Source organism: Culex quinquefasciatus, chromosome 2, assembly GCF_015732765.1.
Source record: "Culex quinquefasciatus strain JHB chromosome 2, VPISU_Cqui_1.0_pri_paternal, whole genome shotgun sequence".
NCBI classification, from domain to species: Eukaryota; Metazoa; Arthropoda; class Insecta; order Diptera; family Culicidae; genus Culex; species Culex quinquefasciatus.
This window is the reverse complement of record NC_051862.1, coordinates 200,191,063-200,219,055: the sequence shown is the minus strand read 5'-3', so window position 1 is coordinate 200,219,055 and position 27,993 is coordinate 200,191,063. Positions and strand designations below refer to the sequence as shown.

At 35.9% G+C, this 27,993-nt stretch overlaps 1 protein-coding gene and 1 non-coding gene across 3 annotated transcripts; one reads left to right on the top strand and one right to left on the bottom strand.

Annotated features, from left to right (window-relative positions):
- Positions 1-62: 62 nt before the first annotated feature.
- On the bottom strand, positions 63-26,388 carry LOC6043474 (chaoptin). Of its 2 annotated transcripts, XM_038256408.1 has the most exons (3): positions 25,105-26,387; positions 24,291-25,043; positions 63-575 (listed from the first exon to the last, which is right to left on the bottom strand). In XM_038256408.1, the coding sequence occupies exons 1-3, from the start codon at positions 26,026-26,028 to the stop codon at positions 453-455; spliced, it is 1,800 nt and encodes a 599-aa protein (XP_038112336.1). In that variant the 5' UTR covers positions 26,029-26,387; the 3' UTR covers positions 63-452. The 2 variants fall into 2 exon arrangements, with proteins under 2 accessions (XP_038112336.1, XP_001859229.2); XM_001859188.2 differs by lacking the exon at positions 63-575 and having other exon boundaries at positions 23,957-25,043; positions 25,105-26,388.
- Trnae-uuc lies at positions 2,131-2,202 on the top strand. The gene has a single exon. It is a non-coding gene; the product is annotated as a tRNA-Glu (tRNA).
- Positions 26,389-27,993: the final 1,605 nt, after the last annotated feature.

Here is a 27,993-nt window from a genome sequence, read left to right as displayed (position 1 = left end):
CAAAACGAATGAGATTTATTATTGCTCCCCAATCCCATCCCTTCCCCCCAACCCACAACAGACACACAATCCGACACGGTACGGGTCGTCCCAAATTAATCGACCCAGTTGCCAGCTTTCCCTAGCAAATTTTCAATTTTCCTCCCGGCAAAGGCCTCAAAACTCTCGGCACGGTGTCACCGACCCGAAAAAGTACAATGTATGGCTGCTCAACCAACAACTGGTGTGTTGTTTTAAATAATTTTCAACACGGTGTGATATTTCGATGTTTTGTTTACGTTTATTACTAATTTTTTTTGGCAGATTGATTTGTTTAACCTTTCGCTGTGTCAGAGTTAAGGTATGTAAAGTTTGAAGGTGAGCTATCTGTCAAACGCAGGGATAGATTCGCAAGCTCAACAAAGTATCCAGCGTCTCCAGTAACCACACCTTGATCTCCCTGCCCACCATAATTACTGCGGACCCCTTTTGGGCACCGCCCGTTTCGGCCCACCTTCCGTGGCCACCCCGAGGTTCTCCAGCTCGGCGTCGACGTCGATCCCGTCGGTAAAGTCCCGGTCGCCGTTGAATTCCAGCTGCAGCCCGACCCACATCCGGCGCCAACGGCATGCAGATTCCAGCCAAGTTCCGGAACGTGGTGGTGGTGGCCGTCGGCCAATTGTTTGGCAACGCCGCCGTCGAGTGGGTATTTGCACGGCGCAGTTGGTTGAGTTTGTTGACACCGCAGGAGTCGTCCGTGACCGCCACCACCGCCATGTTGGATGCGTGAGTGTGTACGTTTGTGTTTGTGTGTGTGTCCGTTCCGGTTCGCGGAATCGGTTCAAAGTGGGGAAAGAGAAAAAGAGTTTGATTTCAGTGTGTGTGTGTGTGTGTGTGTGTCAGTGTACGTGAAAGTACTGCAAGCGATTATCGTCGTCGCAGCGGGGAGTGAGGTTGTTATAAAGTGTATTTGTTTGTTTATTTGTTTATTGTAAAAATGGGAGAGTAAAGGAAAATGGAAACAAATGTATTCAATTTCGTGTGATGTGCGCGCAAACACACAAACAGAAGCGGTTAAGCGGAAACACATCCTATTTGATTTTGAGGGCTTATCGGGTGACGGGGAATAACATTTGCAGTTGGAGTTTTATGGAACATTTTCTTTAATTTTGTTGTTTGATGAATGTGGGGTTTGTGGTCATAAAGATTTCTTAAATAAAATCTACTAACACTCTTAGAGCGGGGTGGTGTTTCAGCTATTCACATAATCTTAACTATTGGTGTTTGGATTATCCCATAAAAAATAAACAATTTCAAATTTGCCATCAGAGTTCAGACTAACTTTCAGTAAAAATTGGTAGGATATACAAAAGATTTCTTTTCAAAAAGTCATAACATAATTATAGTTATGTAGAACAAAAATTCAAAATTCAAAAAATACAGTCCAGACTCGATTTCCCTCCTGAAAATTTCACTTTGGATAATCAAATGACAAAAAAAATGTTTATGAGTCCAATATTTGAAGTCCCATACAAACCTTAGCATAATCGAAACTTTGGATAATCGAGTCTGGGCTGAACTAAAAAAAAACTTTATTTGATTTAATATTCAGAAATACACGTTAAATAATATAAATTAATTTAAAGCAATTTACAACTGTGTAAAAGAAATGTTGAATTGTCAGTAATATTAATTATTGGCCCCCTTATTTTTTGTTCCTTAATTTTGTGGGGAAATTTTGAGAGAGGAAAAAATTGCATTGTTGTTTCCTATTTAGGGACCATTCATAAACCACGTGGACAATTTCCATACAAACTAATTATTTTGTGTATGAAGAATGGACAATCGCCACCCCCCCCCCCCAATGTGTGTTCGTGGTTTATGGATGGTCCTCTTGTCAAAAAAAAAAAAAAAACAAATAAATTAAAATAAATTATCGACATTCTTTTTGGAAGCTGAAATTTAACGCCAGAGTGCCGAACGGTAATTGATCGCTTATCTACTGATTTTATAATTAAATTAACGTTTCTGATCTTCCTAGTTTATGCACAAATAGGCAATCTGTTAAATACCACGCTTTTAATCTCGCCAAATTTTTGTTTTTTCTTTAAATATTTTTTTACGAGACATTCGGTCATTCACCTACACAATTCCCATATGGTCTAGTGGCTAGGATATCTGGCTTTCACCCAGAAGGCCCGGGTTCGATTCCCGGTATGGGAAAGTTTTTTGGTTGATTGATATTTTTTTTTTAATTAGGAGATGAATGAATGCGTAAAAATAACCTCTGTTTTTCTTAACATTGTCAAATCACTTCTCAGTTACTAATATTTTTGAGTTCTATTTCTGTTGACATTTTATAGAAACGCATGTGTTATTTTGATGCAATTCGTCATTTCTATGATTAATAGCAAAAAGAAAAATTTGAATAATAATATTAATTTCTTTTTAACAATGATTGTATAAATTTGGATTATATTTTTCAATTTTTATATGTTTACCCAATTTTTTTTTGAAAGTTGTAGTCCATCGGCCATGGTCGATTTTTTTTAATGTTATTAGGTATCGCATTTGCTCATACATGGTGATATTAATTTGAAAAATGTGGTTGTTAACCATAATCAATTTTAAAAAATTGTTGATATGCAACAGTGAATTTTTTGTAAAAAAGTTTCTTTTCGTGCCATCTAGGCCGTTATTTTTTCAGGGTTTTGAATTTTTGGGAAACGAGAATTTTTTTTTTATTTTTTTTTGTTCTTCGTCGTGCACTTGATTTTAAGTGAACCACATTGTTTTTATACAATGTGATTCACAAGTCTACATTATATAGCTTTTTTATGGCATTACAAGAACAGCTTAAAAATGTAGAATACATTTTCAAAATTAATAGGTTATCTTTAAGTCACTTTCGTCAACATAAGAATATTGGAACTACAAGACTAAAAAAATATAATCGGTTTTGTTCTGTTCGTGTTTTAACCGGAATCAATCGAAAATTCAAAACACTTTGGTGCAACAAAATTGGCTGCAAAAATGCCAAACAAAAATTGTAATGTTATAAAATTGTTTCAAATCAAAATTTGTTAATTTTTTGTTTTCAAGTTTGGGAAAACTGGAAAAAGCATAATAAATCCTGAGATTCGAGAATCCCCGGTTTGGTCTGGTTGAAGTCATGGTTTGAATATTTCAAGATAAATGATTGTACACAATTGCAGTTGTGTTTCAATCATAAGTTTGAAGACAATCTGAGTATGAAGGTTGTTTTTGCGAAAAAAAATTTTTTTGCAATTATTACAAAACAGCACAAAAGAAAAAATAGAATTTAAATTCAATAATTTTTGCTGTCTCTTCTTTTTTCATGATTTATCTTTGCTTGTAGTTTGACAAATTTTCATGATAATTTGTGTTTCCTCGTTTTTTGTTTAAATAATTTGTCTTAAAATTTAAATCAATTAGTCAATCTTTGGGGAAATATACTTTAGAATCACAAAAACATTTTTTTACACTTTTCTCAACCTTCTTCAGAAGGCAGCAACATACAACGTCGTCAGCTTATATTTTAATAGGAGTTATAAAAAAAACCTTCAGAATAAGCATTCTATCAGTTACCTGCGTAAAAAAAAAAATTGACGCTTAAAATGTGTAACAATTTGTTGTTTTTTGTTCACTTGGCTTAAACAAATAACAAAAATTAAAAAACAAACTTTAACCCTCTACTGCCCAAATTTTTTTATTCGAAAATTTTTATTTTTCCCGTGTTCAGGAGGTCATTTTGAGCAATTTTTGTTCTACGAAAAACTTTACCTCTCTTGTTTTATGTTTTTCTTATTTTTTTTTATAATTTGCATTTATCTTGTTTAGTTTGTGTTTGTTTTTGGTAGTATTTGGCCTATTCTACCACCACCCATCATTAAATTTTAGCTATCTAATTTTTTCATGTTTTTACAGTCACTTTTCAATTTTGCGCTTGTTTTTCACATTTTCTGCTGTAAAACGACACCATTATCATTTAAATTGTAAAAAAATGCATAGAACCAAAGTTGACCTCAAAAAAAATGTTATTTTCTAAAACATTGGTAAAGTCACATAAAACAAGTAAAACTTCCAACCCATATATTTTCTAAAATTTTAAGATTTCTTTTTTCCAATGTTTTTTTTCAAGATCAAAAATTGGTTGAAAAATAGATTTTGGCGATTTTTTTAATCGAAGCCCGTCTAAAGGTGGGGTTGGGTTGTAGAGGGTTAAAATTCATAATGTATCCACAAACTAAATCACCTACGAATTACTAAATTCATTAACCACGTAACTGGCACCACTGTTCGGTTGCACGCATTATCCCACTCACCAATGCCGATTAGGGGCTAATTTATTAATTGAAAACGTGGCGAAAGTCATTCCGGGAAAAATCGGGCCCGTCAAAAGTGGAATCAAATCAAAATGGAATCATTCATGCGTGACTAAAACTATTCGTAGGATTAGAATGGGGGATTAAACTGAACTGATTCCAGGAAGTACGATTTCTTTTGCAAGGGTTTTTCCTCTCGAAAAGAAGTTCTTGCCTCAGCTTATTAGAATCGATCGAAAAAGCTTCAAGCAAGTTTTCCGCCACACTTCTTCGAAAGGCCCTCAAGCCCCCCGGGTGAATTAGTACCGATCGAGAATTGGAACGTTCCTCCCCTCCCCGAAATGAAGGAAACGAAAACTTTCCCATTAAATTGGGTTTGCCACTTGGCTAGTGAAGCCATTAAGTGCAGACGGTTTAGCTAATGAGGCCCAGACCAGACCTCCTCGTATATAGCGGGTGGCGGTAATTGGGAAATGCTTTTTCCAACTCGGAGTTTTTTTTTTGCACCTCTCAATTTTCCGAACGCAGATGCTTTTTTTTGTTGGTGCTGCCTGCTGACCTAGGGAATTGAGTTTGAAAGTCGGTTGATTACGTGATATTGCTTTATTGGTTCCAACCATCCAGTCGAGAATCGATTGTACGTGGGAATTAAATCTGGGTTGAAAGTAAGTTCCCGTTGACGTTCCATTGAACAAATCGGATAAGAGGATTTCGATATTCAATGTCAGTTGAAGTGAATAATCAATTTTCTAACGGCATAGCGTGCTAATCTTCCAAACCTCAGAGAGTGGAGACACAGGGTTCTTTTCATGTGAAATTTTCATAATTCAATATATTTTCCAGCAAAAGGGAGCCCTCACGTTTGCTGTTTCTAAGTACCTCATCGTGAACTCGGTATCACATTACGAGGATTCTCGTCTCTGCCAAAGCAAACACAGGAATCTAATTTACAAAAGCCATTTCTTTTGCGTGACTTCCTCGAGTTGTATTTGAACAAGGCTCAGGGTGGCAACTCAATGATTTTTCTTAAATTTGTTTTGATATTTCAAATGACATTATTTGAAGAAAAAAATCTTCGTTCAGAAGTTTAAATTGTTAACAAAGAAAGGTTAGACAAATCTTTCACCTCGCTTTGTGAGGAAAAAAAATAATGGTGCACGAAATATTGCCTCAAAATACAATTTTGATTTTATTAAAATATTTTGAAAATTTGGATAAAAGGTGAATTTTCATTATTAATGGTTCAAATATTTTTTTTTTAAATGTGACGTTTGATTCAACACTTTCCCATATTTAGATGATTTTGTTATCCTTATGTTATGCGTTTTGTTTTATCGAGAATGGTGAAATGATTTTTTTCGCTTATGTCTTTTTAAGATTATAGTAGAAAATTTTTTTAATAAATATTTAGGCAAACTTTTTTTTGCTGAAAAAGGTGGTGTTATAAGCCATGAGCAAACTTTGTTTATGGATTCCATATTAAGATTTTTTTGTAACGTGGTTTTGTACACTAGTTCAACCTCTTTGTTTGCTTTGTATTTTTTTTAATGACTTAACATTCATGTTTTGATAATTTTTCAAAAGATTGCTCAGATTCGTTTGAAAAGTGAATTAGTTTAATTTTTATGATCGAATTATAGCATACAATCTATAAAAAAATAACAATAAAAATATATTGTTCTTTCTCTTTTTTGATCTCGAAAATCAGGATATTTTAGATTTTTCTTGAGTCTTGAATGAGTTTTCACGAAATTTGATATTTTAATTAAATGGTCCCAGTGGAAATTCAAATGATTTTTTTTATTTTACATTTTTGCTTCTTGATTTTTAAGAAAAACTTTTAAGGAAGAAATGAACGCTTTCATGGAGATTTCCATTGGATTATTATCAATAAGATCAAACTTGGCTTGCAATATCCGAAGATTCGATTATCCGAAGTGATTTTTTTCCGAGCCTTCGGATAATCGAATCTGAATTATATATTGAGAAGCAATTTTATTACTATTAGAAAAAAATTGGGATTAAAAAACTACACGGGAAAATTTTAATTTTACATTTAAATTTTCAGCATAAAACTCGATATTTATTAGATTTTTACACTCTTTAAATTTATAGAGTGGGTGTTTTTTTATTTTTATTTTTTTCTGATAAATTTCTAAAATTAAAATAGGTGATCATCTCTCATGAATATATTTTTTCATAACTGAGAGAATTCTACAAAAATTACTATTTTTAAATTGCTGGTCAGCAGTGTTGCAAATGAGTGATAGAAAAACTATCATTTGAGAGTATAGCGGCCGTCACTATAGCTTGTGAGATCTCTTCTTGTGTGTCGTGATTCCCAGCGATGTCATTCTTTCTCTATCACTCCACCCCTTTTCCTCGACTATGCGCTCTCACCGCTGAGTCTCTCAATCTCTCCGAAAACTGCAATGATAGAGCACGAGATGGCGATTATGAGCCGACCACGCATGACGTCCCGTTAAACTGCGTTGGCGAAATTGGTTTTGTGGCGGCCAGGGATGGAACTTTTTCACCCGCGAATGAGAGAGGAGGCAAATCACGCAAAAGAAAATCACTCCCGAAATTCTTCAAGCAAATCAATCTGCTGATGATTTTTTGTGAATTTCCTTGTTAGCACCACTTAATAATATTTATTTCACTGTGTTTATACACAATGCCCATCTACAAATAGTGACAGGCCATTTTTTGACGTGTGACGTTACACTTGCATGTGTAGTAGTGAAAAAGATGTTCCGCCGAATAATCAAGATGATGATATTTTTAGATTCTTTTTACCGATCTTTCGTGCGAGAGAGAGGAGAGCCATGCTCCCTTCGGATTTTTTCTCTTGATGAACGTCCAAAGATTTTCTTTTGATGATAATTATTCCATCGCTGGTGGTGGCTTTTGTGGTTAAACGCTGTTGCGGTAGGATGATAGTGGAAGCGGGAATGAGAGAGAAAAGGAAAATGGCAATCGCGAGTGTTTAAACACGAAAACTTGTTCGGCTTTGTTCGGCGCAGAGAGTTTCAGTAAGGAGAGAAGAGTAGTTGTATTTGAAGCATGAATATTCAGGCGGGATAATTGTAGTTCCTGAGAGCTTTTTTTTTTTTTTTTTAATTTATATTTATTCAAATTTCTTTTCCATGTACATTCATTCAGTTAAAATATTATTGAGTGTCCAATCACAAACGATGACTTTTCACCTCAATTTTAAATACTAGCAACTTTCATTTATTCATGAAATATTGTAGCTTTCGCTATTCAGTGATTTCAAATGTAGGAGGTCCTACATGTACAAAAGGGAAAAGGGATACCTTAAAACTAACTTATAAACTATATAAAGAGCGGATCAATGCAGCTGAAGACTGCAATGATTTTTGTCGAAATGCATCAATTATCTTATTGGACATAACATCCAAAGTGTCAACTTCGGCTAATTGATGAAGTTCACTGGTGCTGAACCAGGGAGGAAGTTTCAGAATCATTTTCAGAATTTTGTTCTGAATCCTCTGAAGTTTTTTCTTCCTGGTTAAGCAACAGCTTGTCCAGATCGGCACAGCATAAAGCATGGCAGGTCTGAAAATTTGTTTATAAATTAACAGTTTATTCTTGAGACAAAGTCTAGAATTCCTGTTTATAAGTGGATACAAACATTTAATATATTTGTTACATTTAACCTGGATACTTTCAATGTGATCCTTGTAAGTAAGGTTTTGTCAAAACCAAGTCCAAGATATTTCACTTGATCCTCCCACTTTAAATTTACCTCATTCATCTTTATAATGTGATGACTTTTTGGTTTAAGAAAATCAGCCCTTGGTTTGTGAGGGAAAATAATAAGTTGAGTTTTGCAGCATTTGGAGTAATTTTCCATTCTTTCAAATAAGAATTGAAAATATCCAAGCTTTTTTGTAATCTTCTTGTGATGACACGAAGGCTTCTGCCTTTGGCGGAGATGCTTGTGTCATCAGCAAAAAGTGATTTCTGACATCCTGGGGGCAAATCAGGCAAGTCAGAAGTAAAAATATTGTATAAAATTGGACCCAAAATGCTTCCTTGAGGGACGCCAGCACGTACAGGTAGTTGATCAGATTTGCTATTCTGATAACATACCTGCAGAGTACGATCCGTCAAATAATTTTGAATAATTTTCACGATATAAATCGGAAAATTAAACCTTTTCAATTTCGCAATCAAACCTTTATGCCAAACACTGTCAAATGCTTTTTCTATGTCTAGAAGAGCAGCGCCAGTAGAATAGCCCTCAGATTTGTTGCTTCGAATTAAATTTGAAACTCTCAACAACTGATGAGTAGTTGAATGCCCAAGGCGAAATCCAAACTGCTCATCAGCGAAAATTGAATTTTCATTAATGTGCGTCATCATTCTATTAAGAATTATTCTTTCGAATAATTTACTAATAGATGAAAGCAAACTAATGGGCCGATAGCTTGAGGCTTCAGCAGGATTTTTATCCGGTTTCAAAATCGGAATTACTTTGGCATTTTTCCAACTACTGGGAAAATATGCCAAATCAAAACATTTGTTGAAAATTTTGACCAAGCAACTTAAAGTTGCTTCTGGTAATTTTTAATTAAAATGTAAAAATGCCATCCTCACCAGGGGCTTTCATATTTTTAAATTTTTTGATAATAGATTTTATTTCATTCAGATCCGTATTAAAAACTTCATCTGATGAAAATTCTTGTTCAACAATATTCTGAAATTCTATTGAAATTTGATTTTCAATAGGACTCAAAACATTCAAGTTGAAATTATGAGCACTCTCAAACTGCTGAGCAAGTTTTTGAGCTTTTTCCCCATTAGTTAATAGAATATTATCACCATCTTTTAAAGAAGGGATGGGTTTTGAGGTTTCTTAAGAACCTTTGAAAGTTTCCAAAAAGGTTTGGAATAAGGTTTAATTTGTTCGACATCTCTTGCGAACTTTTCATTTCGCAGGAGAGTGAATCTGTGGTCAATAACCTTTTGCAAATCTTTTGAATTCGCTTCAGTGCAGGATCACGAGAACGTTGATACTGTCTTCGGCGAACATTTTTCAGACGAATCAGAAGCTGAAGATCGTCATCAATAATGGGAGAATCAAATTTGACTTGGACTTTAGGAATAGCAATATTCCTAGCATCCAAAATTGCATTAGTTAAAGATTCCAAGGCTGAATCAATATCAGCTTTGGTTTCTAAAACAAAATCATGATTTAAATTATTCTCAATATGATGCTGATACCTGTCCCAATTAGCTTTGTGGTAATTAAACACAGAACTATTGGGTCTGGTAACTGCTTCATGAGAAAGTGAAAAAGTTACTGGAAGATGATCAGAATCAAAATCAGCATGAGTCACTAAAGGACCACAATACTGACTTTGATTTGTCAACACCAAATCAATTGTTGATGGATTTCTAACAGAAGAAAAGCAAGTTGGCCCATTCGGGTATAAAACCGAATAAAGACCAGAAGTGCAATCTCTGAACAGAATTTTACCATTGGAATTTACTTTTGAATTATTCCAAGATTGGTGTTTGGCATTAAAATCACCGATGATCAAAAATCGAGATCTATGCCGAGTAAGTTTATTCAAATCCCCTTTGAAATAATTTTTATTTTCCCCAGTGCATTGGAATGGCAAATATGCAGCTGCAATCATAATTTTCCCAAAAGAAGTTTCAAGTTCAATGCCCAAACTTTCAATAACTTTCAACTTAAAGTCACGTAACGTGCTATAAGTCATACTACGGTGGATAACTATTGCAACTCCACCGCCATTTCGATTCATTCGGTTATTAGTTATAACTTTATAATCTGGATCACTTTTCAAATAAGTGCCAGTTTTTAAAAATGTTTCGGTTATAACAGCGACATGCACGTAATGAACTCGTAAAAAGTTGAAAAATTCATTTTCTTTCGCTTTTAAAGAGCGAGCATTAAAATTCATAATATTGATGGAATTACTTAGATCCATGATTAAACTTCAGGGTAAGAACAACATCATTCGCAAATTTTAATCCAATCTGGATTGCTTCCATCATGGATGTAGCATTACTCATTGTTTGAATCAAACCAAACAGTGAGTTTTGCAAAAAGTCATTTTTCAAACGTAACATCGCCGAGATCAGAAGATCCCAAAGCGTTGCCAGCAGAAAAATTTTCAAATGAGATTTGAGGTACCTGCCCAATTTCAGAAAGATTGGTAGAGGATTTAAAATTCGTGGATGAACCCGAAACGACGTTAGCATAAGAAATGCCATTGTTGTTACCTAACTTTTCCACGGTAGGGGTATTTCTAGAATTGTTCGAGTGAGACAGCACGAACGTTTGATTTAAAGATGCAGGTACAACCTGACTTTGAGAAAATTTCGGTTTGGATTTCGGCTGATGCTTAGCACGAGAATCCAAAACCTTTTTCTGATGGGGCAATCCCAGAAATTTGATTTGTGATTTCCACCACAATTTGCACATTTAAATTGGGTGACTTCTTTCACGGGACAATTGTCCTTGTCGTGAGAAGAATCCCCGCAAACCATGCATTTTGGAACCATGGCGCAATGATCAGTACCGTGACCGAATGCCTGGCAACGCCGGCACTGGGTCAGATTCTGGCCATTACCGCCATGTTTCTTAAAATGCTCCCACTTTACCCGTACATGGAACAAAAACTGAACTTTGTCCAAAAGTTTCAAATTGTTGATTTCATTTCTGTTGAAATGAATCAGATAAAATTGTGAAGTCAAACCAAAGCGAGAAATATTCCCGTTTGATTTTTTCTTCATTGGTATTACTTGGGATGGGGCAAAGCCAAGCAACACCTTAAGTTCGTTTTTGATCTCATCCACCGACAAGTCGTTGGAGAGACCTTTCAAGACCGCCTTGAATGGCCGAGCATTCTTGGTCTCATACGTGTAGAAATTGTGTTTGTGGTTTTTCAAATAACCAACAAAAGTTTGGTGATCTTGTAAAGATTCCGTCAACAAGCGACATTCTCCTCTTCGACCAAGCTGGAACGAAACCTTCAAATTGCAAGTTTCCTTGCAATTCTTCAGTTGCGTTCGAAAGCTGGCCAAATCGGAGACGGAAGTCACAACAATTGGCGGAGCCTTTACTCGTTTCTCGACGGCAGAAGGCTCTGTACGAGGAGAAGGTTCCTTGTCATCAGTTTCGGATAAAACACCGAAACTGTTTGTCAATGGAATTGGAGGATTGACCTCACATTCAGAATCAGAATCAGACCTCAGAAGAGGCTGTTTTCTTTTTCTGTTTCCGTTAGCCGGTTTAGCGTTCAAACGCTTCACCGACGTAACGACCAAATCTTCAGAAGATTTGCGTTTACCTTTGTTTTGACGCATTTTGCAAGCAAAGTTCTCTTAAAAAGATGGCTTCGTTTGTAAAATACAACAAAATTTCAGGCGGGGTTAGTCTTGAAAAGACTGTTTAGAATTTTGGAAAATAACTCAGGTAGTCTTTAAAAAGACTGTGAATTTTGTTTTGAAATAACTCTGAGCTTAGGTAGTAAAAAATACCGCAGCTCTAGTGTCCGTTCACCACGAAGGTTCGCAAGACACTCTAGTTCCTGAGAGCTGATATTTTGATATTTTAACAACCCTGCTGGTCAGACTCCAAAGGATCTTATAGTGATAAATGTTTTGAAAAATGTTGTATTTATCGGTGCAATCCAATGAGCCCTCATTTATACTCGAATCTATATATAGAAATCTTTGGAGCCGTAAGCTAAAGTATGATAATGTAAAGTATGATAATGCTATCTGAGTTAAAAAAAATTACAACAATCATTATTAAGAGCCCAATCATATGATTGAGGCTTTTTAAAATGTTGAATGTAATTATCGAAGCTTCTCAAAAGTACTCCTCAATTGCTAAAAACATAATCAAGCAAAAAAAACTTCCCTCATACACCACTGTTGTCCAAAAGTTGTCATTTTTACATGTACCCGTGTTTATCCGAAAGATCCTAATCATAACTTACAACTTTTCCGAAGACATCGATCAAAAAATCAATAGCTTTTTATTTCAAAGTTTGGGACAGAGTTTGCGGGTGTTGAAAAAATTGAGTAAATCCACTGAAGGAAAAAAGTTACAAATAATCATCGAAATAAATATATGACTTAATTGTCAGCAAAATGGATATGTAAGGAGCCTAATAATCATCTTTATTTGTCTTTTGTTGTATTGTTTTTTTTTCTTCAAATATCGATAATAACTTTGTTTTTTTTTGCTCTGTAAATTATTGTGAAAATTTCCATGACTGGGTGCTTAAAACTAACATTCATTGCACATTTTGCACTTCAAATGATTCAAATCATAATCTAATAAAATTGAATAAAGGGGTAATTCTCCGCCAACTCACACAGCAGTTGCCCCGACCCCTCTTCGATTTGCGTGAAACTTTGTCGTAAGGGGTAACTTTTGTCCCTGATCACGAATCCGAGGTGTTTTTCAATAATTTGCAGCCTGAAACGGATAGAAATTTGGTGTCAAACGGACTTTTATGTAAAATTAGACGCCCGACTTGATGGCGTACTCAGAATTCCGAAAAAACGTATTTTTCATCGAAAAAAACACTAAAAAAGTGTTAAAAATTCTCTCATTTTCCGTTACTCGACTGTAAAAAAAATTTGGAACATGTCATTTTATGGGAAATTTAATGTACTTTTCGAATCTACATTGACCTAGAAGGGTCATTTTTTCATATGGAACAAAATTTTTCATTTTGAAATTTCATGTTTTTTCTAACTTTGCAGGGTTTTTTTTTAGAGTGTAACAATGTTCTACAAAGTTGTAGAGCAGACAATCACTAAAATTTTGATATATAGACATAAGGGGTTTGCTTATAAACATCACGAGTTATCGCGATTTTACGAAAAAAAAAAGTTTTGAAAATGTTGGTCGTCGTTGATCATGGCCGTTCATGGTCACCCACGACAGATACGGACGACGAAACAAAGAGAAACGCAAAAAGTAACTTTTTCAAAACTTTTTTTTTGTAAAATCGCAATAACTCGTGATGTTTATAAGCAAACCGCTTATGTCTATATATGAAATTTTTTGTAATTGTCTACTCTACAACTTTGTAGAACATTGTTACACTCTAAAAAATAACCCTGCAAAGTTAGGAAAAACACGAAATTTTAAAATGAAAAATTTTGTTCTAAATGAAAAAATGACCCTTCTGGGTCAATGTAGATTCGAAAAGTACATTAAATTTCCCATAAAATGACATGTTCCAAAAATTTTTACAGTCGAATAACGGAAAATGGGAGAATTTTTAAAACTTTTGTAGTGTTTTGTTGATGAAAAATACGTTTTTTCGGAATTCTGAGTACGCCATCAAATCGGGCGTCTAATTTTATATAAAAGTCCCTTTGACACCAAATTTCTATCTCATCACCGTTTCAGGCTGCAAATTTTTGAAAAACACCTCTTTTTTCGCATGTTTAAAAATGGAAGGGGTCGTACCGCCCCTCCGTCACGAGATATCAAAAAATGGACCTCGGATTCGTGATCAGGGACAAAAGTTACCCCTTAGGACAAAGTTTCACGCAAATCGAAAAGGGGTCGGGGCAACTTTTCCCGATTTTGTGTGAGGTTTGATTTTATTTTTTAAACGAGCACAAATGTTTCTTATTCTATTAAAAATTAAAGGTAGATATTTAAAAATGGAAAATTTATTTTGGACAATTTTACTGAATTAACTTTTTTCTACAAAATACTTTTTGGAAAGGAAAGTAAAAAAGTTACCTTTGAAGTTGAATAAAAAATCATCAGTTGAAATAAAAAAAGAAGGTAAGCCGTCACCCTGCACTCAAATTTAAGGCTCCTAACATCCATTCACGACGGCTTTCCGGTTTCCATTTTCCACGCACCGTTGCAACTCTAACGCCGGGACACTTTCGTACACTTTGGTTTTTCTTTGCAACTCCCTTTTTTTTTTTTTTATTTATTTATATTTATTCAAATTTCTTTTCCATGTACATTCATTCAGTTAAAATATTATTGAGTGTCCAATCACAAACGATGACTTTTCACCTCAATTTTAAATACTAGCAACTTTCATTTATTCATGAAATATTGTAGCTTTCGCTATTCAGTGATTTCAAATGTAGGAGGTCCTACATGTACAAAAGGGAAAAGGGATGCCTTAAAACTAACTTATAAACTATATAAAGAGCGGATCAATGCAGCTGAAGACTGCAATGATTTTTGTCGAAATGCATCAATTATCTTATTGGACATAACATCCAAAGTGTCAACTTCAGCTAATTGATGAAGTTCACTGGTGCTGAACCAGGGAGGAAGTTTCAGAATCATTTTCAGAATTTTGTTCTGAATCCTCTGAAGTTTTTCTTCCTGGTTAAGCAACAGCTTGTCCAGATCGGCACAGCATAAAGCATGGCAGGTCTGAAAATTTGTTTATAAATTAACAGTTTATTCTTGAGACAAAGTCTAGAATTCCTGTTTATAAGTGGATACAAACATTTAATATATTTGTTACATTTAACCTGGATACTTTCAATGTGATCCTTGTAAGTAAGGTTTTGTCAAAACCAAGTCCAAGATATTTCACTTGATCCTCCCACTTTAAATTTACCTCATTCATCTTTATAATGTGAAGACTTTTGGTTTAAGAAAATCAGCCCTTGGTTTGTGAGGGAAAATAATAAGTTGAGTTTTGCAGCATTTGGAGTAATTTTCCATTCTTTCAAATAAGAATTGAAAATATCCAAGCTTTTTGTAATCTTCTTGTGATGACACGAAGGCTTCTACCCTTGGCGGAGATGCTTGTATCATCAGCAAAAGTGATTTCTGACATCCTGGGGCAAATCAGGCAAGTCAGAAGTAAAAATATTGTATAAAATTGGACCCAAAATGCTTCCTTGAGGGACGCCAGCACGTACAGGTAGTTGATCAGATTTGCTATTCTGATAACATACCTGCAGAGTACGATCCGTCAAATAATTTTGAATAATTTTCACGACATAAATCGGAAAATTAAACCTTTTCAATTTCGCAATCAAACCTTTATGCCAAACACTGTCAAATGCTTTTTCTATGTCTAGAAGAGCAGCGCCAGTAGAATAGCCCTCAGATTTGTTGCTTCGAATTAAATTTGAAACTCTCAACAACTGATGAGTAGTTGAATGCCCAAGGCGAAATCCAAACTGCTCATCAGCGAAAATTGAATTTTCATTAATGTGCGTCATCATTCTATTAAGAATTATTCTTTCGAATAATTTACTAATAGATGAAAGTAAACTAATGGGCCGATAGCTTGAGGCTTCAGCAGGATTTTTATCCGGTTTCAAAATCGGAATTACTTTGGCATTTTTCCAACTACTGGGAAAATATGCCAAATCAAAACATTTGTTGAAAATTTTGACCAAGCAACTTAAAGTTGCTTCTGGTAATTTTTAATTAAAATGTAAAAATGCCATCCTCACCAGGGGCTTTCATATTTTTAAATTTTTGATAATAGATTTTATTTCATTCAGATCCGTATTAAAAACTTCATCTGATGAAAATTCTTGTTCAACAATATTCTGAAATTCTATTGAAATTTGATTTTCAATAGGACTCAAAACATTCAAGTTGAAATTATGAGCACTCTCAAACTGCTGAGCAAGTTTTTGAGCTTTTTCCCCATTAGTTAATAGAATATTATCACCATCTTTTAAAGAAGGGATGGGTTTTGAGGTTTCTTAAGAACCTTTGAAAGTTTCCAAAAGGTTTGGAATAAGGTTTAATTTGTTCGACATCTCTTGCGAACTTTTCATTTCGCAGGAGAGTGAATCTGTGGTCAATAACCTTTTGCAAATCTTTTTGAATTCGCTTCAGTGCAGGATCACGAGAACGTTGATACTGTCTTCGGCGAACATTTTTCAAACGAATCAGAAGCTGAAGATCGTCATCAATAATGGGAGAATCAAATTTGACTTGGACTTTAGGAATAGCAATATTCCTAGCATCCAAAATTGCATTAGTTAAAGATTCCAAGGCTGAATCAATATCAGCTTTGCTTTCTAAAACAAAATCATGATTTAAATTATTCTCAATATGATGCTGATACCTGTCCCAATTAGCTTTGTGGTAATTAAACACAGAACTATTGGGTCTGGTAACTGCTTCATGAGAAAGTGAAAAAGTTACTGGAAGATGATCAGAATCAAAATCAGCATGAGTCACTAAAGGACCACAATACTGATTTTGATTTGTCAAACCAAATCAATTGTTGATGGATTTCTAACAGAAGAAAAGCAAGTTGGCCCATTCGGGTATAAAACCGAATAAAGACCAGAAGTGCAATCTCTGAACAGAATTTTACCATTGGAATTTACTTTTGAATTATTCCAAGATTGGTGTTTGGCATTAAAATCACCGATGATCAAAAATCGAGATCTATGCCGAGTAAGTTTATTCAAATCCCTTTGAAATAATTTTTATTTTCCCCAGTGCATTGGAATGGCAAATATGCAGCTGCAATCATAATTTTCCCAAAAGAAGTTTCAAGTTCAATGCCCAAACTTTCAATAACGTAACGTGCTATAAGTCATACTACGGTGGATAACTATTGCAACTCCACCGCCATTTCGATTCATTCGGTTATTAGTTATAACTTTATAATCTGGATCACTTTTCAAATAAGTGCCAGTTTTTAAAAATGTTTCGGTTATAACAGCAACATGCACGTTATGAACTCGTAAAAAGTTGAAAAATTCATTTTCTTTCGCTTTTAAAGAGCGAGCATTAAAATTCATAATATTGATGGAATTACTTAGATCCATGATTAAACTTCAGGGTAAGAACAACATCATTCGCAAATTTTAATCCAATCTGGATTGCTTCCATCATGGATGTAGCATTACTCATTGTTTGAATTAAACCAAACAGTGAGTTTTGCAAAAAAGTCATTTTTTCAAACGTAACATCGCCGAGATCAGAAGATCCCAAAGCGTTGCCAGCAGAAAAATTTTCAAATGAAATTTGAGGTACCTGCCCAATTTGAAAATTGGTAGAGGATTTAAAATTCGTGGATGAACCCGAACCCGAAACGACGTTAGCATAAGAAATGCCATTGTTGTTACCTAACTTTTCCACGGTAGGGGTATTTCTAGCATTGTTCGAGTGAGACAGCACGAACGTTTGATTTAAAGATGCAGGTACAACCTGACTTTGAGAAAATTTCGGTTTGGATTTCGGCTGATGCTTAGCACGAGAATCCAAAACCTTTTTTCTGATGGGGCAATCCCAGAAATTTGATTTGTGATTTCCACCACAATTTGCACATTTAAATTGGGTGACTTCTTTCACGGGACAATTATCCTTGTCGTGAGAAGAATCCCCGCAAACCATGCATTTTGGAACCATGGCGCAATGATCAGTACCGTGACCAAATGCCTGGCAACGCCGGCACTGGGTCAGATTCTGGCCATTACCGCCATGTTTCTTAAAATGCTCCCACTTTACCCGCACATGGAACAAAAACTGAACTTTGTCCAAAAGTTTCAAATTGTTGATTTCATTTCTGTTGAAATGAATCAGATAAAATTGTGAAGTCAAACCAAAGCGAGAAATATTCCCGTTTGATTTTTTCTTCATTGGTATTACTTGGGATGGGGCAAAGCCAAGCAACACCTTAAGTTCGTTTTTGATCTCATCCACCGACAAGTCGTTGGAGAGACCTTTCAAGACCGCCTTGAATGGCCGAGCATTCTTGGTCTCATACGTGTAGAAATTGTGTTTGTGGTTTTCAAATAACCAACAAAAGTTTGGTGATCTTGTAAAGATTCCGTCAACAAGCGACATTCTCCTCTTCGACCAAGCTGGAACGAAACCTTCAAATTGCAAGTTTCCTTGCAATTCTTCAGTTGCGTTCGAAAGCTGGCCAAATCGGAGACGGAAGTCACAACAATTGGCGGAGCCTTTACTCGTTTCTCGACGGCAGAAGGCTCAGTACGAGGAGAAGGTTCCTTGTCATCAGTTTCGGATAAAACACCGAAACTGTTTGTCAATGGAATTGGAGGATTGACCTCACATTCAGAATCAGAATCAGACCTCAGAAGAGGCTGTTTTCTTTTCTGTTTCCGTTAGCCGGTTTAGCGTTCAAACGCTTCACCGACGTAACGACCAAATCTTCAGAAGATTTGCGTTTGCCTTTGTTTTGACGCATTTTGCAAGCAAAGTTCTCTTAAAAAGATGGCTTTGTTTGTAAAATACAACAAAATTTCATGTGGGGTTAGTCTTGAAAAGACTGTTTAGAATTTTGGAAAATAACTCAGGTAGTCTTTAAAAAGACTGTGAATTTTGTTTTGAAATAACTCTGAGCTTAGGTAGTAAAAAATACCGCAGCTCTAGTGTCCGTTCACCACGAAGGTTCGCGACTTTGCAACTCCCTGTTTTTCCTTGTAGAAGAAGAGTTTCCCGCACACAAACACACACACTTGAGGAGCATCAGACGCTCCCAAAGAGATATGTTTGAACAGAAGCTCTGAAAAAAGAGGGAGGGGGAAAAGCCGGAACGGAAAAACATTCAAGCCGCCCCAAAGAGTAAGCGCACACGGGAAAGTTTTTCCGCCTTTTTAATTTTGATTTATTTTGTTTTTACGGGCGCATGGGGCAAATCGGATCCACTGGGAGAAAACGGGGGTAGGGGGTTAAGCATAAACATATTCTACGCAGAGTTTAAAGAAACATGGGGGGGAGGAGCGGAAAATATCTGAATTTATTTGTGTGTTTTTTCTCGGGGGTTCCAAAAGGAGAGGGAAACGGTGGGAAATACCCTGCTGAAGAAAAAAAAAAAACGTTTTTTGAGCTCCCCCTTCTCGAAAACAGCATGTAAAGAGTCTGGTTCTTCCCTGATGGGAACTGTGCCAGTTGGACTGCTGGTCTGGTTTGGCAAATTGCTCCGGCATTTGTACGTGGTGTATAGACCTGCCACGTGGTGAGCACCTCGACAAATTGGCAACCGACATCATCGCGCAGCACTGGCCGTTTGTTGTTTGTGCTGCAGCGAAAAAAGCCGGCAGTAAAATTGAATTTGTTGCCGATATTTACGGGAACCGTGGCGATACTTTTTGACTAAATTCTACTTTTGTATTCCGCTCAGGACGTGCATGTTCGTTAGACTAAGCGAGAGAGTGAGGGAAAAGAAACGAATTCATTTCCTGGAGAAACTTACTTTTCCATCAATTTCCTGCGCGAAACTTTATCGACACCACCAGTGAACTTCACAAATTTCGCCTTAAGAAAAGCGAGAGAGAAAATAGCTTCCCCGAGAAGGTTGCAATCAGCCGGTGGAAAACGCTATTAGCGGTAATTAAATTCGTGAGTAGAAAATTTTCCGAATAAAGTTGCTTTCCACGAGCTCGTCTCGTAAAAAAAGAGCGGTTCCCACATTACGGGCTTTTGGTTTGTTTTATAAGAAGCACTTCTTGAAGTGCAGCGAATCTTCTGCACATGTGTGAAAGACAAGGATTCTGTGAGTCAGAGTACGACCAGCTAGGAAGCAACGCCTTTTTCTGTATTTTCAATCCCAAACTCTACTTCCTGGTTTTTTTTTCAGGATAGTGGGATAACGAATTGAAATATTTTGTTGTCTCAATTTACTCTCTAACGTTAAACAGAACACATCAAAATTATAAGTTGATGAATAGAAAAATAATTACGAATAGATAGCAAATTGCAGAAAAGGATGACAAATAAAAAAATCTGAAATATTTGATTTAACTCTTTATAAGAAATGATCTGCTTGAGAAAAAAAATCCTAATTTATCTCTCTACAACCCAGCCCCGCCTCTAGAAGGCCTTCGATCTAAAAAATCGCCAAAAAGAAGAAATCTTAAAATTTTAGGAAATGGTAGGGTTGGAAGTTTGACTTGTTTTATGTGATTTCGTCAATGTTTTTAAAAATTACATTTTTTAGGAGTCAACTTTGGCTGTGTTTTTTACTAACATTTTTTATATTTTAAGTAAAAACAAGTATGCAGTATTTTTTCTAGTGTCTCAGACTATGCCCCTACGCATAATAATGGTGCCATACTATAGCAGAAAATGTGAAAAACAATAAAAAAAATGAAAAAGTGACTGTAAAACATGAAAAATTAGATAGGCAAAATAAAGATAGGAGTTGTAGAACAAGCCGAATACTACCAAAGACAAAGATAACCTTAACCAGATAAAAGCAAATTAAAATACTAAAAATAAAACAAGAAAAACATAAAACAAAAGAAGTAAAGTGTTTCGTAGACCAAAAGTTGCTCAAAATGACCTTCTGAACAAGGGAAACATAAAAATTTTCGAAATTTTTTTTTGGCAGTAGAGGGTTAATTGCTGTACTTGGCTACTGTTTATTTTAAATGATGCAGATTTAATTCTATCTATTTTTTTTTTGTTTTATTCGATTTTTTTTAAATTAATTGTGTTCTACTTATATATTACTTTGAAAGAAAAAAAAAAAAAAAAACAGTTCAACTCTTTGATTTTCTTTCAACTTTAACTGTTCAACTACTTAAAAAACTGCAAATGGATACATTAAATAAATGAAAATCAAAATGTCCTCAAGCTCTTTGCCCCAAGACCTTCAAATCAGGATTTATTTCCTTTTATTTGTCATTTAAGAATATTCAGCCATGCTTTAAAACCTCGTAGTGTTTTCACCCGCAAAGCCAAAATAATCACCTTAATTCTGGTCAAATGTTTAGCTCAAATTGGTTCAGCGGGATATGGTTATTTGAAAAAAAAAAAAGATTTTTTATAAATGCCTCTTGAAACATTGACCATTTTAGTTAGGACTTATTTACTCGCCGAACAAAAAGACATAGATGTCTTTTTATTTTGGCTAATGAACTTCAATGCCAAATTTGAGCCAAATTGGAGAACATTTGATTTAAAAATTTCACTGAAAAAAAAATGACATGCAATTGATGACTTTATAATAAATTTTAATAAATTTTAGTTACGTTTGGAATTTATGGTAATTTATCGAAATGTCATGAAATGTTATGAAAAATGTTTTTTTTCGTAAAATAAGTCTCCTTTTAAAATTTGCTTCAAAAAGGAGGCAGTATTAATAAATTTTAAACTAACTTAAAAAACTATTTATTGTTTTTACAAATTTTGAATTTTGAAATCACCAACCCTAAAAGTCTTGGAAAAAATATTTTTTTTTAAATTTCAATGATATTTTGCAAATTGGCATTGATTGCTGTTTAAAGCATCTTATTATACTTTTAGCTTCAACATTTTGAAAATTAGGCATTTGAATAGATTGACAGTGAAATCATTATTAAAAACCTTGTAAGAAATTCAATGTTTTGAGGTAATCAATAATTCTTAAAACAAAAACTGTGTACAAAGTTTCCATTTCTGTTTAAAATAATTTTTTCTTCATAAATTTGGTCATGATTTTTGAAAATATCTGCATGAGTACTTAATAATTTCTCACGGGAAAATAAATTTTTATATTCAATTTTGTGAAGTTTTGTGAAATTTTCATTAACTGAATTTATGAGTTAGTTATTCTTATTTTATTTAGAATTTAGAATATTATTTGCTGAAATATCGCCAAAGCGAAGAAAATCCTAGTCTAAACATGAGAAATTCGCCTTGATTTTTTGTTGGTTTTGCTCAAACTTTTCAGAGGCTTTTCCGGTGACCAAAGAAGCTATTTTTTGTCATTGGTTCCCACATACAAGTCTCAAACAATTTTGGCAGCTGTCCGTACAAAATGCTCGTAATTTTTCGAAAATTTGTATTTTTTTATGATTTTTTTTTTATCGATGTGTCAAAGTTATAGGTATTGAGAGAGTACAATTTAAAAAAAAATGCTGATTTAAAATTACCCTTTTTCACATAAATGATTTTTTTCGTCAATTTTCAATGTAAAATCAAATTTGCAATCAATCAAGTTACAGATATAGCCACTTTATGTATGATTTTAACTAAAAAATTAGCAGATTTTCGATTTGTAAATGACACAAAAATAAACAAAAATGCTCAAAATTGGCCGATTTTGTAGAGAATTCCTCATTCATCCAAAGTACAATCAGTAAAATAAGTGAACTAAAATTATGTTTGTTGTCATGGTTTACAGGAATAATTTAATTCAAATATTTCAAAAACTTTTAGGATAAAATTCGGTTTGTAGCATTTGCAGACACTTATGAAACATTGCAAAATGGTTAACAAATTTTCTTTGAGCATGTTATTCATTAAAAGTTTCATTTTAAACTATAATATAGCATTGTTTATCGTTATTTATAATTATTTTTAACAGATATTAAAAAATGTGCTAATTGCTTTTCCAAGCAGACGGAAAAACCTTGGGAATATTTTTTTGATATTTGAAAATACTAGTCCAATATCATTTTATGCTATATATAACACGATTTGTTTTTCGTCGTTATGATTTTTTTGTTATAGGATTGTTATTGTAATAACATTTTGAGTTTTTCTTCGAACAAATCTTTGTTATTCTTTATTGTTATTCAAATAATCCGATCATCCCAATAACAGTTGGCGGCATTCTTCCATAACAAAAAATGTTATTCCCAAGTTGTTTTGGCTTTCAACCAATATCAGACCAATAACAAATTTGGTTTTGAAACATAAGCTGTTATTAAACACTTATGCAAAAATTGATTTTCCAAGAAGAATCCATAACACTTTCTGCTATTTTAACAGTATTTGTTATTGGCATGAATTTTGTTATTACCGTCTGTTCGAGTTGCGCTTTCATTCATCAAAGTTTGAAAAACGTTCATTCACATTCTTTTAAAAATGTGTGGTAAATGAAAAATGGTGATGTATTATACAAGGCTTTTAACTTCGTATAACCAATGGCATAGGAACAATCTGGGTGATGAAAAGAGAGAATGCATAACGTGATTTTCCAATGATTCACCTTTGTTTACATTACTTTTATCTAACGGGTAAATGGGCTGTTTTAAAAGAAGTATGTTTTGTTTTGTCTATTTTTTTATATTGTTTGTTGCAAAGTGGTGTGCTTTGCATGTTTCGATCGGTTCTTTTTTACGGGTGCCGAAGAACGGCGTCGGAAGTGAGTGTCATTCTGCGAAGTCGATTAAAAGCAGTATGTAAACGAAAGCTCTCAAATTTGGTGATCATATTTTTAACTCAAATATTCTGTTTAAAAGAACTAGATGATATAATGTTTGCAGTTCCAATAAATAAAATCATGTTTTAAATTTTCAAAATAAAAAAATCGAAATTTATATGTTAAAAATACAACATTTTCAAAATCTACCAAAACATGTACTTTTGGAATGTAACTCAATCGAAAATCTACACAAAAATCAAAGAAATTACATTGAACTTTCAACTTTACATTTCCTAAATGTAATAAACATCAAATTACTGACCGAAGTCCAACCCACCGTGCACGGCTGGCACGATGTTCCCTCAAATTACCAGCGTTTTCCTTCGCTTTTCCTCCAACATCTGTAAAATCAGCAAGGCAAAGACAACATCAGCATCAGCAGGGACGAAAAAAGCACTGCTCCAGTAGAGGTTTTTTTGGGAACTTTTTTTTTCTCGTTGAGGGAGGGGGCCGTTAGAGGATTAGCACAAAGACGAGGAACGAGCAGACTCAAAGAAATAAAAATTCGGGGGGCACAAACAAGTTTTATCTAAAGTTTAAATAAATAACATTAAAAAACAGAGTTCAGTACGACGCGGAACAGGAACGGGAACAACGTTAATATTAAACAGGCTGCGCCAACATACATACATTTATACAAACACACACGTGGCGGGGGTGGAGGCAATTAGCTTATCGTCGGGGTAAACTGGCGCTTGCTGGACGGATGAACCGGGGGAAACAGGAAGCCTCCGGAGGAGCACGATGGCGGTGGATGCTGGTGGCAGGAGCTGGGCGGTCCCAGGACCACCTCGCCGTCGTTGTGGATACTCACGTGCTGGGCAAGGCGCCATTTTTCGCTCTGGTGCTCCGAGTGGTGCAGGATCAGCTGGATGAGCTTGAAGGCGCCGAACACGATGAACGCACCGGACATGAGCCACAGGATGGTGGACTTGGTGTCGAAGTTGTCCTGGATGGGGCGGGTGTCGGGGGTTTGGGCTTCGTGGAGCAGTTTGTAGCGGTGGAACTCGGAGGAGCTGTACTCGGCTTTGGCTGGGGTTTCCACGACGACGATGTCCCGGAGTTTGCCCCGTTCGTCGGTGCATTCGATGCCTTGGGTGTTGAGGATGTTGTCCTTGGTTTGGACGACGTAGTTCTTGCCGTAGCGGACGTTTTTGGTCTGCTTCATGAGTTCGAGTACGAGGAATTGACAACTCCAGGGGTTGTGGAAGAGGTCGACCTGCTCGATACCTTCGAGCAGTGAGGTGTTGATCCGGGCGAAACTGTTGTGACTCATGTTGAGCTTGTGCAGGTTGATGATCGGCCATAGGAAGGCGTCTTCGACTAGCCGGTTGTGCGATAGGTCTAGAATTCTTAACTTACGGAAGTCCTCGAAGATGTTGTGTTCAATTTCGGCAATGGCATTGCGGGACAAGTTCAGGTACTCCATCCGAGGAGAGTACTCAAACAGCTTGTTCTCGACGTACGTCAGCCGGTTCGCAGACAGATCCAACAGACGCAGGGCGGAAAAGTCCTTGAACATGTATTTGTTCAGCTCAGCCAGGTGATTGTTGCTTGCGTTGAAGACCTGCGGACAAGATAGTGCACGGTGAGATAAGACGAGCGCGCGAAAGTGATTTACAACCCACCTCTAAACTAGCTAAGCCTTTAAAGCTGTCCTCGTGGAAGTTCTCGATCTTGTTGAAGCTCAGGTCTAGCACTCGAAGGTCGGCGTTTCGCTTGAAGCTATGGTCGGCGATGTTCTCCAGCTGGTTGTAGCTGATGTTGAAGAACATTAGTCGGGGGAGATTCGAGAGCAGATCCGCTTCGAATACTGTAATCTGGTTTCCTTGCAGTTGAAGGGACTTGAGATGACTGTTCCCGATGAAGGCAAAGAAGTCTACGTAGCTTATCTGGTTGTGGTGGAAGGCCGCTTGGCTGAGCTTGCTGAGTCCTTTTAGGGTGCCTTCCTCGATTGAGGTCAGTAGGTTACGACCCAGATTCAGATGCTTGAGATTCGGGACTACCTTGAAGGTACCTTCTGGGATGTGCGAGATCAGATTCCCCGTTAAGATCAGCTTCGTGAGGTTTGGATACCGATCTAGTGAGTGCTCGTTGATTGCTTTAATGAGATTTCGTCGTAAATCCAACGTATGCAGATGTTCTAAATCATGATCACTCCAAGACTTGACACCTGTGAGATTATTCCTGGAAAAGTTCAACACCTCAAGATTCCGCAATCCATTCAACGCGAAATCCTGCAAATTATCCAGTCGACTATCACAAATCTCCAACACTTGCAAATCCGTAAATCTAATGAAAATCGCATTCGGCAACTCCTTCAAATAGCAATGATCGATGTACACACTCAACGGGTTCTGGTTATACTCCCGAATGTTCCGCAAATCCTCCACGTAGCAAGCCCGCAACCGAACCGCCTCACTCACGTCGTCCACCTCGACGTCAACCATGTTGTGGTCTTGACTCCCCACCGCCATGTCCCAGTGGAAGCCAAAGTTGTACAGAACCAGAAGGGCCAAAAGTGCCCCAAACTTCCGTGGTCGTCCAAACATTTTAATTCTGAGGTTATGTCACATCGGAGACTTTCCGGAGCGATAAAACTTTCACAATTTTGTTTTAATTATTTAACGCCACACTTTGTCGTGTAAGTTTTCCTCTTTTTTTTATTACTTATTTGAATTTCCGTTTGAAACTCCACTTAATTTTGTCCTGTTTCCTCAAAATGATTCCCAAATCGAACTCTCTATTTGTTCTGATATCACGCTCGATTAGCAATTCATCGAAAACACGAAGAAGCAGCTCTTTGTCAACGGACAATTTAGCTCAAACTAATCGAGACGCGCGTCGCGACGCTGCTGCTGCGGATGTTCGGTTGAAGACGATGATATTCTACTCCGTCGTTATCGAGCGACCCACTCGGAGGTGGTGGTGTTGTCTTTCACGGCAATATACAACAACCAGTGAAGAGAGGGTATAATTTATAAGTACCTATTTTTAATGTTTTGTTTTTGTCACCCACTGGTGTGCTCTAGAGGAGCGGACGGAGTGAAAAACCCCTTTTTGTGTGATGTACACACACCAAACTCTCAGTTGTTGTTTGAGTGAAGCGGAATTACATATAAACCCGGGAAGACGGTAATATCAAAATTCATACTGTTAAAATAACAAAATGTGTTATGGATTCTTCTTGAAAAATCCATTTAATACATTAACAAAATTTGTTATTGGTCCGATATTGGTTGAAAGCCAAAACAACTTTGGAATAATTTTTTTTGTTATGGAAGAATACCGCCAGTTGTTTTTGGGATGATCGGATTAGTTGTTAAAATAACAAAAAATAATAACAAAGATTTGTTCGAAGAATAACTGAAAATGATAATAGACCAATCCAATAACAAAAAAAAGCATAACGACGAATAACAAATCTTGTTAAAAATAACATAAAATGTTATTGGCCTAGTATTTTCGAATATCAAAAAATGTTACTCCCAAGTTATTTCCGTCTGCTCGGGTAGATTCTTTTTTTAACATAAAAGTTCAACTCAACTGTTTTGTTGTTTTTTAGCTTCACCGTGTAAAGGGGCCATCCACAAACCACGTGGACACTATATTGACATATTCAGACTCATTTCTTGTATGCAAAATTGTTCAACCAAAATACATGTATTTTTTATGGAGCGTGGACAATCGCCAGCCTCCTTCGCCCTGCAAAAAGTGTCTACGTGATGTATGAAGCGCCCCTTACCAAAATTTCCTCAAAGTCACTTGGCTATCGTCTCTGCGACTGATCTTGGAAGACATCGAACCTTCTGTTGTTGTGAGTTTTCCTTGACCATTTTCTAGCGTCGCAACATTTTTTTTCTCTCTCCCAAATTTTCCACATTTTGTCTCTGTTTCCATCCACCCAACTTTGTTGCCTGTTCCGTTTTTATAGCTGCGGTCAGCGGTGTATGTGTGAGTTTTCGCACCGCGCGCGCACGTTTGAAAATCTTTTCATCAACGCGACGGAAACTCTCGTCGCACTTTACGACGAGGAACGAAACAAAAAAAACGTCCTGTAATTTATGACACCACCAAGCAGCAAGGGTACACAAAGTATCGAAAATCTTTCAACGTAGATTTGTTCTAGGATAGTTTACTAACATTTTCCCAAAATATGGTGGATTTTGATGAACACTACCTTAAATGCCAATTGTTTGAAAATTGACCCAATCTCACCCCTTAGAGGGGGTGACATTGGGTCAAATGAAACTAAAATGATGCTCAAATACAACGATATGGTAAAAACAAGTCATCCAACAGTGTTTCTTGTTCGCGGGAATCGTATTGACACGCTACAATGTTCGAAGTGGAGATTTTCAAACATTTGGGTAGTTTTCGAGCAATTCTAACAAAAATATAAGAAAAATGATTTTTCGAGAGGTTATTTTTGGCCAAAAACGTACCCCAACTTGAGACAGCTGCCAAACTAACAGGATTTGTTCTAGGAACGAGATTTTTTCAGCGAAGTCATCTTA

Bases quoted from the DNA above. Each gene is read 5' to 3' on its own strand.
- LOC6043474 (XM_001859188.2), bottom strand. From the start codon at position 26,028: ATGTTTGGACGACCACGGAAGTTTGGGGCACTTTTGGCCCTTCTGGTT. The intron at 25,044-25,104 runs GTGGGTTGTAAA...TCTTGTCCGCAG, and splicing joins AAGGCTTAGCTAGTTTAGAG to GTCTTCAACGCAAGCAACAA.